Here is a 16,888-nt window from a genome sequence, read left to right on the forward strand (position 1 = left end):
GCTACCCACAATGCAACTCTTCAGAAATCAACGTTAGCCTCGGAGCATGGACGCACAACGCCGAATTACTGTGCCTAGTGTGGCCGCATGAAATCGAAATTATAATATCAGTTTTATAAAACTGATTTTAGCAAATTCGATTTTATCCCGTAGTGTAGACGTGGCCTAAGACTGCCAACAAAAGGTGTCAATGGCTAATGCCTGAAAATAGTGCTGAGCTTCAGATAAACTTGTATGTGTCCTCCAGACTTCGTTGGAGATCAGTTGTAGCCTAGGAGTGATTCAGAAAGATAGACTGTTTCATGAAAAGGATGGTGGCAAGTTATTTCAATGATGACTAAGAAAGGAAAAGTAAAATGTGGAAATAAACTATCCATCACATTTTTCATTGTGTCAATTGGCTTGACAAGTGTGCAGTATGCTCTCAGGTTGCCAGTTGCCAAGAGTATGAAGCCTGAGGGGTTGCTGTGGAGTTTGGAAACCAAAAATCCATTAATGAAAAAGAAAACATTTTTTTTTGAGAGAGTGAGAAAACTTGAAGCCTTGAAAAAAATCAGCAAGACTTGATTACTCTGATTCGCAGTGTCAAAATAAACTCCCTATAGAGATTTTATCTGGTATCTCTACCAACCTGTTCAACAATGTAAAGTGCATACCATTGCAGAAAACTGTATCCTTACTGCACAGTAAGTATGGCTTCAAAAGATACAGGACCTAAAGCAGCTACCAAATCTGAAACAGTAGTTTCATCAAATAATGCTGTTTCATACTGTATTAGTGGCAGGGCTGAACATCTGAGAGCAATTGCTTTCCAAAGCCAGGAAAAGCAAATACTTAACAATTCAACTTGATGAATCAACTGATGTCTCTGGTGCTACAGAGGTTCTGGCATTTGAGAGATGTTTCTTGAGGTTCTGTTGAAAGCAACTTACTCATTTGTAAAGTTGGGACAGGATAAACAGGACACTGCTTATCTGAGACAATAAGTTTTCCACATTCAGTGAAAGCCATGTATTGCCATCTGTGGGAACAGTGCCAAAGCAATGACAAGTATGAATAGCAGTCTGGTCACATGGATGCAAAACACCACATAGCTTCAGTGTTTCATAAACCTCAAATTTCTTGCTGCTAAGAAAATGCCTGGAAATCTGTACCAGACCCTTCATGAAGCTGTTGAAGTAGTGAACTTAATTAATAGCTCTCCATTCAATTTTCTGTTTGTCCTATTCTGTGATATCTTTCACCAGCAACTCCTCTTTCACACTAAGGGGAGATAGCTCTCATAAAATAAAATGCTAAGCAGAATCTTCAAATTAGAAGAAGAATGGTCAACAATCTCCCCTTGCTGATGTCTTCAATAATTCACCTTGGGTGGTAGGCTTCAATTTGAGTTGCCATCTTTGAGCATCTAAATGAGCTGATTCTTCTCTCCAAAGGAAGAAAGGGAGTGTCTGTCTACGCACAACAGGGTAGAATCATGCATCAGACAACTTGGAAATGTATGCCCTCTAGTTTGTAAAAAAAAAAGAAACTCAGATCAGCTTCCTGTTTCAGACTTTATCAAGGTAACCTGGTAAAAACTCTCAGGAACTCAAATCGGCATCTAAAATAAATTCAGGACTATGTTTTTGATGAACCACAAAAGAGGAAAAGATGTAGATAATCAGTATCACTGACTAGGCCACTGCAAGACAAAGTGGCAGACTTCTCCTCTGACATCTCATAGCTGACTTTCCCTAGCCAAAAACTCAGCTGATTTTGGCTGCTTCTGAAAAAGAAGGATCCAGCTTTAGTTGTACAAACGATGAAAGGTCTCATCCTATTTTCATCCTTGTTTCTCTAAGCCAGGTTTCTCTTCAGTGGTTGTGATAAAAACAAAGTATCGGAATCATCTCTCAAGTGAAAATAAATTTAAACTGTGCATTTTCCGAATGAGGCCTCTTGTTGAGCATATCCCAACAGCCAAGACAGGCTCATCCATAACACTGAATTGCAAGTATTAGAGGGGCAGCTGTGTTAGTCTGGATCTGTAAAAAACAACAAAGAGTCCTGTGGTACCTTATAGACTAACAGATGTATTGGCGGATAAGCTTTCGTGGATGAATACTTACTTAGTCAGATCTGAGTATTCACCCATGAAAGCTCATGTTCCAATACATCTGTTAGTCTATAAGGTGCCACATGACTCCGTCACTGAATTGCAAGTGTATTTAAAAGATTTTACTCTCCTTTTAATTTAAAACTTTATATTCAGTTATCACAGGTGTGGTTATGGTTACAATTTTTTTTGCCTGCATTTGAATGGGGTTTAAAGTCTTGGGAAGAAAAAGATCACAAAACATTTCTTATTACCAGCTCTGTAAGTCTGAGGAATCCTGACCTAAGCTACCAAATAGTCATGATGTAAACAGTCACATATGAATTGAATTTGAACCATTGATTAAAATATTCTGTTTATTTGTGTGCACTTCTGCAGATGACCGTATATTACCTAAAAGGGTAAAACAAATCTATATGCTCTCTTTTTATTTAAATACAGCAAAATGAAATTTAAGCCATAGTAAATTACATATATTTTTAGAAGTCAGAAGCTTAAATTGCCTTCTATTTAAGTACACTGGTATTTGCATTGTCACAGTATATTATATAGATTTGATGCATAACATATAACTGTACTAATCTTGGTGGTAATCATAACAACAAGAAAAGTTGTTTGGGGATTTTCTATTTTTATTTTTAAGAATAACAAAAACCTTTCCATTGAATGGCCACATGTAAAACTATGGTTTCTGTGCAGAGAGACCGAGGCTGCTTATTACCTACAGTATGCTGGCTATGATGAACAGACCACCATAGTTGTGACAACTAATGTAGCTGCCTCCAGGGTAAAACAAAGGTTTACATATTATACAAGCAATTTAACTGTTTTCTAAACATATTGCCAAGACAGTGGGAGCTGGCAGCCAACACTGTGTTTTAGGTTTTGGATACTTGGATTAGAAGTGACTGCTGATTACAGACCTTTTTATTTGTCTTCTACGAACTACAAGCATACTAGTAACTCAGCAAAGAATTCTTCACAGCACTTAAACTTTTCTTCATGGCTTCCCAAAGATTAGATACACAAATCACTCCACAAAAGTGGAATGAGAGTCTTGTGCATAGATAACTACACAAGACAATTGTCTTGTTCTAACCTTTAAGGAGTAGCTGAAAGTGAAATGTTTTATAATCCCTTTTGTGCAGTAATAGCGGAAGAAAGAAAAGAGTTTGGGCAAAGATTAGAAAGACTTTTTTGGGGTTCCAGCTGAAACACAATAAAGAACATAATTAACTTCACAATTCTTTGTGTTTTTCATTTGACTGCAGGGAGGAGATGAAAGAGGACTGTTAAGCCTTGCATTCCATCCCAATTATAAGAAAAATGGAAAGCTGTATGTGTCTTACACCACCAACCAAGAACGGTGGGCCATTGGGCCTCATGACCACATCCTTAGGGTCGTAGAATACACAGTATCCAGGTACCATTAAAAATCAAAAAATCAAAAACCTTATGCTGTTCATCACTCTTATTTCTTTGTTATTCCTTTTTTTAAAAAATAAATTGTAACATTTACAATGGATAGATTTACGTACTTTCAGGAAGTACCACTGGATTAATTTCAAGCAATAGTTTTGAAACAGCAGTGAGTATATTGCCTCATTCTGTTTTTTAATAGTTTCAATTATCACTTGTATTAGTCATTCTCAAATTATCCTGTGTAATATCTTTTGTGACATAGTGATTTCCATGAAATTGTTTGATGTTTTACTATAGAGTTACAATAGCTCTTTTGTCATTTGACTGAATTTAAGTTTATTGTTAAAAATAGGAAATCAAGAATGGCATGTAGCCAATCAGTGGCTACTAGCAGCAAGTATCTCCAATGGCTTGTGATGGGACACTAGATGGGGAGGGATCTGAGTTACCACAAAGAATTCTATCCCAGGAATTTGGCTGGTTGGTCTTGCCCACATGCTCAGGATTTAACTGATCTTCATATTGGGGGTCAGAAAGGAATATTCCCCTGGGTCAGATTGGCAGAGACTCTTGCAGTTGGGAGCAGGGAGGTTCACCTTCCTCTGCAGCATGGGGCATGGGTCAATTGCAGGTTTAAACTAATGTAAATGGTGAATTCTCTGTAACTTGAAGTCTTTAAACCATGATTTGAGGACTTCAGTAACTCAGCCAGAGATTAGGGGTCTATTACAAGAGTAGGTGGGTGAGGTTCTGTCGCCTGCAATGTGCAGGAAGTCAGACTAAATGATCATGATGGTCCCTTCTGACCTTTGAGTCTTCGAATCTATTTTTATATCTTTGTACCACAGGAAAAATCCACACCAGGTTGATATGAGAACAGCAAGAGTGTTTCTAGAAGTAGCAGAGCTACACCGAAAACATCTAGGAGGACAGCTTCTGTTTGGCCCAGATGGCTTCTTATACATTTTCCTTGGTGATGGAATGATCACTCTAGATGATATGGAGGAGATGGATGGTTTAAGGTACAAAACCTGCCAATAGAGAGGTTCCTTTTTCTTAATTATTTGTCTTTGCCTTTCGACAATAATTAGGGTCAGACATTTGAGTCCCACAGTGTTGTGACCAGCCACCACAAACACAGAGGGACAAATCCTGCTCACCTTACTCATGCTACTAAGCATCATTGACTTTGGAGCATGAGTTAAGCAAATATTCTCAGTACATGCTTGCACTAAAATAAATCTTTTCATACTTGTGTGTTATCAAAGCATTTAATTAGCTGTCATCAGCAGTTGTGATTAGATTTAAACTAGAGTGGTCAAATGATTGAAAAAAAATAATCGCAATTAACTGTGAGATTTAAAAAAAGTCCCAATTAATTGCAGTTTTAACCGCATTGTTAAACACTAATAGAATACCATTTATTAAAATATTTTAGATGTTTTCTACATTTTTAAATATGCTGATTTCAATTACAACACAATTACAACTTTATATTATTTTTATTACAAACTTTTGCACTGTAAAAAGATTAAAAAAAGAGACTGCATGTGTTGGGGGGAAGTGTGTGTGTTGGGGGAGTGCTCTCTCTTTAAGCAGCACATTCAAGAGTCTGAACACTTTTTCAGCCAGCAGCAGCTGCTCTCAGCAGCTCTTACGGCTGAGCTGGCAGCACAAGGCAGGCTTGCCCCTGTTCCCTGAAACAAGCCCAGCAGCAACTTGGTACATGGGTGGAGGGAGGGGGACACCCCGACATCAGCCCCCTACCTCTCCCCCGGCACCTCTGTCTGCACAGCCAACAGGAGGCGGGCTCCTGGTCCAGAGCAGCTTGGCCAGGGATGGCTCCATGGAGTTGGGGGGAGGAGCAGTAGTGCAGCAGGGTGGCTCGCCCTGAACATGGAATGGCCTCCCTCACCCATCCCTAAGGCCAGCCCTCATTACGAAGTCTCTTGTCCCTGATCACCTCCTGCTTGCTGCCACAGCTTGTGCCCTCGCTCCCCGCCCAGCTGCCGCCAACTCCCGTCTCCAGAGGTGTGCTATTAACACTCATTAAAAAAAATAACATTAATCTGGTTTGAGTTAATCACATGTGTTAACTGTAATTGACAGCCCTAATTTAATCACTACAAAGGCTCCCTCTCCTAAGTAATTTTTTTTCCAAACAGGCCAATTTAAAGAAACGAATGTGCTGTAAGAAAGGTTACAGACACATACTGAGGTAAATCATGGCCCTGCACCAACCAGAAAAACATCCAGACAGCAAATGAAGCAATCCTATTTCAGATGCTGCCCCTACAGCTTTGTCCATCTACTTGTCCCTGGTTCATTGTGCTAAACTCCAGTTGGAATAACACTTGCTTGTCATTTAGAATAAGTAATGTATGAGTCCAGATGGAGAGATCTTCCCTCATTAACTGACAGGAGGTGCTACACTCAGAGGCCTCATCACCACTGATAGACAAGCAGATGTTCTGCAGCTTTTGTAACAAGCATATTATCAGTGGCAAAACTGAAGAATAATTCCAACATTTTATTTTAAACGTATATACAATAACGAGAGACTAAAACAGATTGAGGATTGGATATGGGGAAGAACAGCAAGCAATTAACTTAAATATTTAGTCGATACATGTTTTTGCAAAGAAGTTTTGATAGTATAATATAAAGTTGAGTTATCCTTTTCCCACCCCATCACGAACGTTATGAGAAAATGTTTTTGCCTCATTCTGTTCCTTGTGACAAAAGAATTCTTGTTCAACATTTCCTATCAAAGCTCCATTCAAAGTATGAAAGGATTTTTATTTTTACATAAGCCATAATTAACCTTTGGCGCTCACTGCCACTAGATACCATTCTTGAATCCAAGAACAGGAATCAAAACCATATTAAATATACAAACACACACATTATATAGCTATATAATGAGTACAGCCACAGTTACCTTATATAGGTTGAATCATAAAAGGAATGTAAACCCTTATTTTCAGGGCATAAACCAATTGTCAGGCTTTGAAGAAACTTCCCCTATTGGCAGGTTGTTTCATAAAGGAGCACTAAGTACCTCCTTTAAATATAATCCTGCGAGAGACAGAATAAAGAACTAGATGACTCATTGATCAGTTCAGGGATGGCACTCCCTATGATTCCTATGTTCCTTAAAAGTAATCTACATATGGCTCAGTGAAATAAGTGGTTTCCTTTATTGCTTCACTGTAGTACTATATAGATGAAATATATCAGCTGAAATACTTTTTAAAATCAATTATCCTCCAACCTTCTCAGTGATTTTACAGGTTCTGTATTACGTCTGGATGTAGATACTGATTTGTGCAATGTTCCTTATTCCATACCACGGAGCAACCCACACTTCAACAGCACTAATCAACCCCCTGAAATTTTTGCACATGGACTCCACAGTCCAGGCAGGTAAGTAAGTTATATTTGTCATTGTTGAGGAGCAGATACTGTTATGATCCAGGTGCTTCTTAGGCTTGCTAATTCCAGGACAAATTCTTCTCTGAGATATTTTACACAGATTTCTACTGAAACCAATAGGAGCGACAGACATCAGAGGACAGAAATCCACTCATAGAGCTAGGATTTAGCACCCCCCAAAAAAAATGAATTGGAAGGAATATGTCACAGAATCTTGAATAGCGCCCCTTTGAGACTGGGCCTTTACAATACATTCATCAGGCCAGATTGGGACCATAGTTTTGTAACTAGGTTTCCTACTCAGGGCTGGATTAACACAGGGGCTTTAGGGACTGCAGCCCAGGGCCTCAGGCTAAGAGGGGCCCCACAAAAATAAATCCATCATTTTATACAATTCAGTGGTCACCAATCCGTCGATTGTGATCAACAGGTCAATCCTGGAGCCTCTGCCAGTCAATCGCGATCTCCAGGCCACTAAAAGTCCAGTGGCGCAGAAGGGATCAGGCAGACTGCCTGCATGCCCTGTTCCCATGCCGCTCCCAGAAGCAGCCAGTTTCTGGCACGTCTCTGCGCGCCCCTAGGGGGAGGAGGAGAGCATGTCTCCATGCACTGCCCCCAGCACCATCCCCGCAGCTCCCATTGGCCGGTTCCCGGGCAATGGGAGTTGTGGGGGTGGCGATAGCGGGCACAGGCAATGCACGGAGACACACTCTCCTCCTCCTCCCTCAGGGACGTGCAGAGACATGCCAGCAGCCAGCCACAGCCGCTTCTGGGAACGTCGTGGGAACACAGCATGCAGGCAGCCTGCTGTGCCGCTGGCTGAGAGCCACCTGTGGTAAGCACCTCCCAGCCAGAGCCTACACTTCACATCCCCCCCTGCACCCCAACCCTCTGCCCCAGGTCAGAATCCCCTCCTGCACCCAAACTCCCTCCCAGAAAGAAACTAATATAAAAGCTGTTCTAAGATAAGAAGTAGGCTATTTTGAATTAACTTAACTATATTCTACATGTTCTACTGAAATGTAACCATAGAATGGCTTTATGTTTGTTAATTAAAAGCCAAGTTTAGTATAGCGTTAATGGCCTCGATCCATAATTGTGATAATTTTGTTTTAAATTAGGAAAAAGACTTGTATACAGGGGCCCCACAAAATCTAATAGTCCCGGGCCCACAAGAGAGTTAATCCGGTCCTGTTCCTACTGAGCCGTAAAATGCACTGTTTCTTTGTAAGCAGGCCAATCATTTCTCTATTATGAAACTGGAAATACGGTAATGGTATACAGGAGATCTTCAACTTTCGAGAACTATTTCAAATCAAGGCTGTTTTGACTACAAGTTGTTGCCAGCTAGTGTACCTTTAATAGCACATCTTAAATGGTGGTGTCTCTCCAATGCCTAGTAGATGCATGGCTAAATAATTAAAAATACCAGCAACATTTGAGATTATTTCACACCCTCAGAGACCCCAAGGAATATAGAGCTATAGAAGCTGAACTACAATATCTTCTTGCCCTTAGAGATAGTTGCTTCCTGACTAAGATGGAGGTACATTCATAAGGCAGTTCAAGGAAGTTTGCACTGCCGCTGCCCAGGCTGTACCCATCCTGAGCAAAGAAAGTATATTGTTGTCAATAAAGCCCTTCCCAGAGCACTACATTCACTTTTAGAAAGGAAAAAGAAGGAATGCATTCTTGTCCATGTCCGTATGCCTGTTTTCAGGATATTGAAAATTTTCTGTATTATTTTATCTTGATCTGAACATTTGTTTAAAATGCCTCAATCAGAGGCAGCAAGGTCTAGTTGGCTAAATATGCAGATGAAATGCAGGAACTTTTATATTATATTAACAGCTCTGCCAGGTACTTATTCTGTGGCCTTGGGCAAACCAATTAGCTATGCCTCAGATTCCCTACCTGAAAAGGGAGATAGTAATTTTGGAGGGGAAGAGAGGGTGTAAACATTAATGTTTGTACAATGATCTGAAGATATAAATCACTAGATACATGCTTAGTATTATATTAATCTTTTGATACACTTTTGTACAAAGGAATGAGTTAAAGTGTGGTATATTAGGAAATATTTCACACAGTTTGATAGCAATAATTCTAGAGTCAGCAGGTCAGCTAATAAAGCCATCAGCAAGCTGCTTAAAACCCTCAGAGGTTTGTACAGATTTTTCATAGTTCAAAAAATATATTTGGTAGAAAAAAGGCACACAATTTTCAAGTAATAAATCATATTTTCAAGTGGCAGAAACAGAAGTATTTTTAAAATAATGGGAGAGACATCTGTTAGCTTTAAGAAAGAAAAGAGAACTCAATTATCCACTGCAACTTAAATGAAGTGTAAAGTAATACAGAGTAATGGCTGACAGGTTAAAAAAGTGAAACCTTTTCTTAACTCAGAAAAAAAGGGAAGTAGAAAACAAATGGAAATATCTGGTGTAATCTCATCAAAAACAAAGAGCAGAGGGAGTCACATAATTTGTAGTTCAGCAATTAGGGGCAGTAATGTTAAAGGGCAGGTCTACACTGCAGCCTAAGTTGATATAATTTATGTCACTTAGCGGTGGGAAAACATCCTACCCCTGCGCAACGCAAGTTTTGCACTGTCCATACCAGCGCTGTGTTGGCAGGAGATGCTGTCCCGCCAGCATAGCTTCCACTTCTTGCCAAGGTGGAGTAATTATGCCAACAGGAAAGTGCTCTCCTGTTGGCATAATACGTCTTCACCAGATATGCTGCAGTGGTGCAGTTGCATCAGGGCTGCTGTGCAGATGTAGTGCTGGAGTGTAAACTTTCCCAGTAACATTTGAGGCCATGCTTTGAAAAACAGAAGAAATTCAATATGGTTAAAAAAGGAGTTGTTCTTTGCTTCCTTTTTATGGTCCAACACTGCTATGCAATAAGAATCAAGTTGCATAGATTTGGTGAGCCTTACAGAATAAAGCCAGTTAAAGCACCAATAATTTCAAACATTATTCAACAGAGCCCAGTTCTTGGTGACAAATAGGAAAAAAGTCTATCCATTCTACAGAATATGTCATGAGGCATAAGGGGGGTTTGTAGCTGTAGTTTTGTTTTAGTTTTTTTGTCATAAAAGTATGAACACTTTCTTATGCACACAAACTTATTTTCTCTGCGATCTGGACACAGTGAATAATATACTCCACAAAAATATACAGACCACAAAGAGAATAGTCCTCCAAAATTTGACTTTTTATTCTATTAGTAAGAATAAGAGAAATAAGAGTCCATAAGAAGTACAACCAGCTTTCCCCTTGTCAGATCATGTCTTTTATGACTTTTCTAACATGCTTTTTGATGCACAGGTGTGCCGTGGATCGCCACCCAACAGATGTAAATATTAATTTAACAATACTTTGCTCAGATTCAAATGGAAAAAATAGATCTTCAGCAAGAATCTTGCAAATAGTAAAGGGGAAAGACTATGGTAAGTTTATGCAAAACTATTATGAAAAACAGCCTTCAAAAAGTCTATGGAATAATAAATATGGTAGTATTGCCATAGGAAAATAGAAAAAAACAGATAAAAAGGAATATTGTAAGCTTAATAGGAAATCAATGAAAGACAAAATACAAGCAAATAAAGGAAAGAAAAGAAAAAACATGTAAATGATTGAGGTTTGTTATACGTGTTTGTTACCATATGTGACTGCTCATCAAGAAAATTTTCTGAGAGATCAGGAAGTGATGAAAATGTACGCTTACTCATTCACATGTAACCTCTTAAGATACAGAATTTAGGCTGGGGTCAGCAACCTCTGGCACGTGGCTCACCAGGGTAAGCACCCTGGCGGGCTGGGCCAGTTTGTTTACCTGCCGCATTGGCAGGTTTGGCTGATCGAGGCTCCCACTGGCCGCAGTTCGCCGTCCCAGGCCAATGGGGGCTGCAGGAAGCAGTGCAGGCCAAGGGATGTGCTGATTGACTTGGTGCTTACCCTGGAGAGCCACGTGTCAGAAGTTGCTGACCCCTGTCTTAGGCAATGTGCCTCTTGTAATGTAGACTACATGAGAGGCAAAATAACAGAGCACAACTATGATAGCGTGATTAGGAGACAATAATGGGACTGAGGAGAGGCCAATTAACCAGATAGGCCACAGCTGAGGGGAATTAGCTGGCCTAAGAAATCCCCTGAATGAATATGGAGCAGGAACAGGTGGGACTAGTATAAAACGAGGAATCTGGCAGCAAAAAGGGGGTGCAGTGAAGGATCCTGTAGCCACTCTTTGAACATTAGACAATTAGATTGAGAGGGTGTAGGAAAAGACTCAGGGAAAGGGCAGTAAGGTTTAAGATGGTGCAGCCATTGGCTGACTAAAGCAGTGGTCCCCAACCTTTTTCGTCTGATGAGCCACAGAGGACTGTGGCGGCGGACGAGCATCCACCGAAATGTCGCCACCGAAATGCCGCTGAAAATTGGCGGCATTTTGGCAGCGATGCATCTGGATGATGCTGCTTGTTGGCAGCATTTCGGTGGATGCTCGGTCTGCTGGCCAGTACGCGGGCACACTTCGATGCCCCAGCGGGTGCCATGGTGCCCATGGGCACAGCGGACTGGACTAGAGGATCCCTGAGCTAGAACCCAGAGTAGAGGGCAAGCCGGAGTTCCCTAATAGTGGGAACTGGCACAATCTGGGCAGTGGATGGGAAGACAGCCGGAGATAGTGTGTATGGAGGGACTTTGATACCTGGGAAGGGGAGGATTCTAGTGACCTAGCAGGAAGCCATGAAGATAGAGCTCCCTGAGTCACAGAGAAAGAGAGGTGGCAGAGCAAGCAAACAAGTGGCAGAAGGGGGCATAGGACCTGGAAAGAGCTAATCTCTAAAGCAGCCAGGAGGAGGTGCCCTAGCAGTGGGACCCTGTTCCAACAATCAAATAGGGAAACTACTGAACACTGTTTAAATTCAGTTAAAATGTTCAGTTTGGAAATGTATAATATTACTTCACAAGTCATAACATGTCACACAGTACATCAGGAAACTTGGATTTTAAAGAATTGTACATAATGTATTGACTTGGTGCTATTATTGCTAAATAAGTCTCTGAATTATATTTAATGTTAAAGTCTGATGCTTGCTGAGGATACTTGCAGGTACAGACAAAACTCAGATTACCACAGCCCAGAGCTATCTTCTGCCTATGTTGAACATTTAACAGCTTCTAAATTCATTGTGGTAAAGGGTGGTAAAGTTCAAAGCAGTGTCACTTGTATGGTATCAAGGACTGACCTAATTTCATGGGACATAGATCTTTAGACTGACCTATGTATAACCATTTCTCCCCCAGTCTGAACCGTACTTTGAAAGTAGCACAGCTGAGCTGACTCATGCAAAAGTCCACATATGTAATAGAGTCACTTCAATTTTAGTTATTTCACATATTTGGTGTTGTCATTTTATGAATGCCAAGCCAAAGAAAAATGTGGTTTGAAATGAATTTGGTAAACCACTGCTCCAATGGAATTTTGACTGCATCTCTACCCTAGATCAAACTAAGCAATATTGTGGCATGGAATTGTATCCATCCAGAAGAATTTGCCAGAGCTTGTGCAGTGGTCAGTTGCTTAAATAAAAGAAAAAAAATCATGATTTCGCTGTCTCCCTTGTATAATTTCATTCCTTATGCTCATAATCTAATCTGGGAAATTCAGTCAACAAAGACTTACAAGTGGCAGTCCAACTGCAACAATATTCATGTAAAATAAAAATATCTATTGTCTGTGACTTTGATTTAAAATTACATAATTGTAACAAAATCTGAGCTTGGTTTTAACCCATGTATTCTTTAAATATCATTTAATTGCATACATAGGATTATTTACACATTAACATTGTTGAGGAGATTATCTGATATAATTTAACGGTGCAGTTCTGTAAGACAAAAAATGCATGTAACTGTTGTCAACCCTAGCAGCAGTATAATGGTCTCAGCCTAAATAAGAAACTACAGCCAGCAATACTGATGCATGATCCTGAACAGTACAGGCTTATTGCATTAAGAAACTGACCTTAAAAGAAGGTAGCTTTGGGCAAGATTTTCAAAAGCACAAGACCCGCTGAAAGTCAATGGGACTTGTACTCCTAAATCCCTAAGCCACCCCCTTTATTATTTATAATGCTGAACATAACAGATCCATTCTCTGGGTGAAATTCCAGTCACATAAAAGTCAACAGCAAGATCCCTATCAACTTCAATAGGATAGTTAGGATATGACCCCCTTTGGCTCTATTCTTCTCTCAGCCTTAGGTTAGGCTATGTCCCTCTATGTTTATGATGGTGTTTTCTGGTTTCCCTTATATTCAATTTCCTGTCTTATACATCCTGTACATCTCAACATTGGTGCAATTTGAATGGCAATAACTTTTTTTCATATAGTATTTGCATAATTATTTTTAATATATGAAATTGTATTTGATCTAATGCTGTGGTAGTTCCTTTTTAGAGAGCGAGCCTTCACTTCTAGAATTCAAACCATTCAGTAGTGGACCATTGGTCGGTGGATTTGTATACCGAGGTTGCCAATCTGAGAGACTTTATGGAAGTTATGTGTTTGGAGACCGCAACGGGTAGGTTTCTTAAAATCAATATATTCACTTATGATACATATAAAGCAACAATAATATTTTGCATGTTTGCATATTAAAGTAGTTCTGCCAACCTTGCAGTGTGGCAATGCCATAGAGAAATCCCCAGGTTTGGAAACAAGATAGGGACCACTACTTTCTGAGTCATGGCATTTTAATGAACAGCAGCAGAGGTATCATACTTGATCTCTAGAGGAGGTTGAAATGGAGATATTGATCCCAAATGCTCCTCAGGGACCCCCTAATCCACCCTGATCCTCCAAACACCTATACCCATACTTAACTTTAAGTACACGAGTAGTCCCATTGATTTCAATGGATCAAGCATTTAATCCATGTGTGTAAGTATTTACAAAATCGCGGTCTAACTGAATAACAGTGCAGCTTTGAATCTTGGTCTCATGGAAACATCAATGATAGAGAAAAAGTAATGCTTTCTGGATGAATGGGTGCAGTCCTGTCACATCAAGCAAGAGAAATGCTTAGTGTCCATGTGCAAGAGAAATATTTTACAAAGTATTTTCAGGATATATATATTTACAATACTTTGGGCTCAATTCTGCCACACATAGATACTAAGCAACCAGAGTAAGTAAGGATGGCAGAAGGATGAATGTTATGCTTTTTTGTGTTTGTACAATGCCTACTGGGAAACTATATTGTGATTAATTTTATAGACGTGTCCATGGAACTACTTACTGCAACTCCGTTTTATTATCTGGACATTTTAAGTTCTCTTTTCAAATGCTATATAACAGTTTGCATTGTATGTGTTTGATTACAGAAATTTTTTAACACTGCAACAGAGTCCTGTGACCAAACAGTGGCAAGAGAAACCTCTATGTCTTGGCAACAGTGGCTCATGTAGAGGCTTCTTTTCAGGACACGTTTGGGGATTTGGTGAAGATGAATTAGGTACAATAGAAAAACCTCTTATTAAGTTACAAAATAAATCTTATCAAAATTACATGCTGCACCATACAGTATTGTAGTAGCTGTTTAATTGTATCAGTCTCTACAGCATAGCTTTTCTTTTCTTTTTAATTCTTTGACCAAGATTGCCATAGTGTCATCCCTCCGACTCTTTAGCATCTATGTAAGAAGCAACAGGAAAAGTGACCATGAGGTAGCAGAACAAGTGAATGTCCTTATTTTCAATCTCTGCACAAGCGCAGAGGGTATGAACTTAAGTGAAAGGCACAAATGTAGTTAAAGTTCCATGAGCATAAGACACATCAAAAGGAGGTCAAGAATAGAATGAAAATGTCTAAATGCCATTTATTCCTCCTGTTTCAGCACTTAAAATTCTCATTCATGCTAACTGGATTTTGCGTAAAGATCAATGAGAGATTTTCTTAAATTCGTAATTGACTTATATTTGCCTCTCAATACTCATTTAAACAATTAACTATGGAAGTTCAGTGCCATAGTAGGATAGGACACTAGCTTTTCACCTTTAAAAATCTGAGTTCAAATCCTGAATTTGGTGTAAAGGAAAAATGAGTTTGATGATTTCACACTCATGACATCAAAAGATCATTAACTGCATTGACACAATTGGCAGGAATGTCTTCTTAATAGATACCAAGGATTTGAGTGGCAATGGGACTGGAATTCAATAGGATGTTTGCACAGCAAATAGCTCTAGCTGATGCTATTCCTTCGCTTTTATGAACAACAAATGCATACACCACCACCTTTAGAAAGGAAAAACTTGGTGTTAGATGCTTTCTAGTATATATAGTTTTTAAATCATAATGGATATTTGTTAGAACAGCCCACAGGCAGTTAGTCATCTTTGTAACAAAGAGTCTGTCATACATTGCATATATTCACATCACAAAAAATAATGTACATGTATATAACTCCATATTTCAATAGTAAAGTTATTGAATGGGGAGATGAAATTCACCCTCCCCCCCAATTTTGAAGTTTTCTCTAAATTTTGAAATTCAGAAATCTTCAACTTGCTCTATAAAATGTTAAAAGTGAAGAATTTGGTTTTAAATTTGCATAACAAAGTTTTTTTTCACATTTCTAGTTTTAATTGGTAAGAATTGTTTCATACATGTTTTCAAACAGTACAATAATGTTGTATTTTCCAATGATGCAAAATATTCATTTCATGAGATTTTCATCATCTTGCAAATACAGCTAGATGATAAGTCAGAGGTACAGCATATTATTAAAGAACACTAATTTACTAGATCTATTTCTTTAACAGGTGAGGTGTACATTTTATCAAGCAGCAAAAGTATGACACAGTCTCACAATGGAAAACTCTACAAGATAGTTGACCCCAAAAGGTAAGCATTGCTTTATTCACATCACAGACTCAGATCAATCTGTTCTTAAGTAGTTTAATAAAAACAACTGGGGCAAAATATAAAATAACTACTCTGTGAAACAGAACAAATTATTTATGCTATACTTTTCCACATAGCTCTGGTCATGTAATGCTTGAACAAAAACTGAGGGAAATTCTCAAGAGGCTTCCTAGAAGCAGATGTAGGAGCCACCAGCTGGTACACAAACAAACACTCACCAAAAGTAACCACTATCAAGTATAATTTAAATGCTATAACATGATTTTTTAAACTCTCATGGGCAGCCTATATATCATCTTCCTCAATCTCTGGACCTTACCCTACTGTAGCCTTGATGCTCATATTTTCAGGGTATTTGGGTACATTTGTGGCAGTAGAACTTTTTGAACCAATCTACATAGAAGATTCTGCTGGGATTCTGAATCATCAGTGCCTACAGCTGAGAATATACAGTACTCACTGGTGCCAGGACAACAAATTCTTCTTGTCTTATTGACTGGTGCCCAAGGCCAGCGAGTGTGCTTGCAAAATGGTATAGTAGTTCACATATGGAACTGGCTGACAATGACTATATGAGGAACATACACATTTCTCCCCAAAGCATTCCTTTTTTTCTCCTGCATGGGAGATCCCACACACAGGAAGGACACATATGAAGGCAGATCCTCATTGATTTCAATGGAGCTAAGACAATTTATGCCAGCTGAGGATCTACCCAATGGTTTCTAGACATGTCCCTGCCTCCAGGCAGTAATATGCATGGATTAACTTGCTGTCATCCACCTCTTCTCCAGGTAAGTTTGTACAATGAACAGTGCACCCCAGAATTAATCTGTGACCAGAAAAGCAAAGACCGTACAAGAACGTTCTGTTTTCCCACCACCAAATGAATACTCCAAATTGTGTATGAAGACCTAAAAGCCAGCAACTATTTCTAACAGGCCTCCAAATCCTACCCAAATGATTTATAAAACAAAATCCATAAACTCAATAAAA

At 39.3% G+C, this 16,888-nt stretch overlaps 2 protein-coding genes across 3 annotated transcripts in view; one reads left to right on the top strand and one right to left on the bottom strand.

Moving 5' to 3' along the window:
- Positions 1-16,888, top strand: part of HHIP (hedgehog interacting protein) — a 96,739-nt gene that overhangs the window by 60,171 nt on the left and 19,680 nt on the right. For both annotated transcript variants that reach the window (XR_012655958.1, XM_032780279.2), the window contains exons 5-11: positions 3,370-3,521; positions 4,369-4,542; positions 6,803-6,946; positions 10,288-10,409; positions 13,424-13,547; positions 14,350-14,480; positions 15,790-15,871. Coding sequence is in view for 1 of the 2 variants with exons in the window: in XM_032780279.2 (XP_032636170.1) it covers positions 3,370-3,521; positions 4,369-4,542; positions 6,803-6,946; positions 10,288-10,409; positions 13,424-13,547; positions 14,350-14,480; positions 15,790-15,871 (929 nt within the window). In the remaining variant the exon portion in view is untranslated. The remainder of the gene's footprint in view (positions 1-3,369; positions 3,522-4,368; positions 4,543-6,802; positions 6,947-10,287; positions 10,410-13,423; positions 13,548-14,349; positions 14,481-15,789; positions 15,872-16,888) is intronic.
- ANAPC10 (anaphase promoting complex subunit 10) overlaps positions 1-16,888 on the bottom strand; it is a 265,850-nt gene that overhangs the window by 52,300 nt on the left and 196,662 nt on the right. The window lies entirely within an intron of this gene.

The sequence above is a fragment of the Chelonoidis abingdonii genome, chromosome 5, assembly GCF_003597395.2.
Source record: "Chelonoidis abingdonii isolate Lonesome George chromosome 5, CheloAbing_2.0, whole genome shotgun sequence".
Taxonomy (NCBI): Eukaryota; Metazoa; Chordata; order Testudines; family Testudinidae; genus Chelonoidis; species Chelonoidis abingdonii.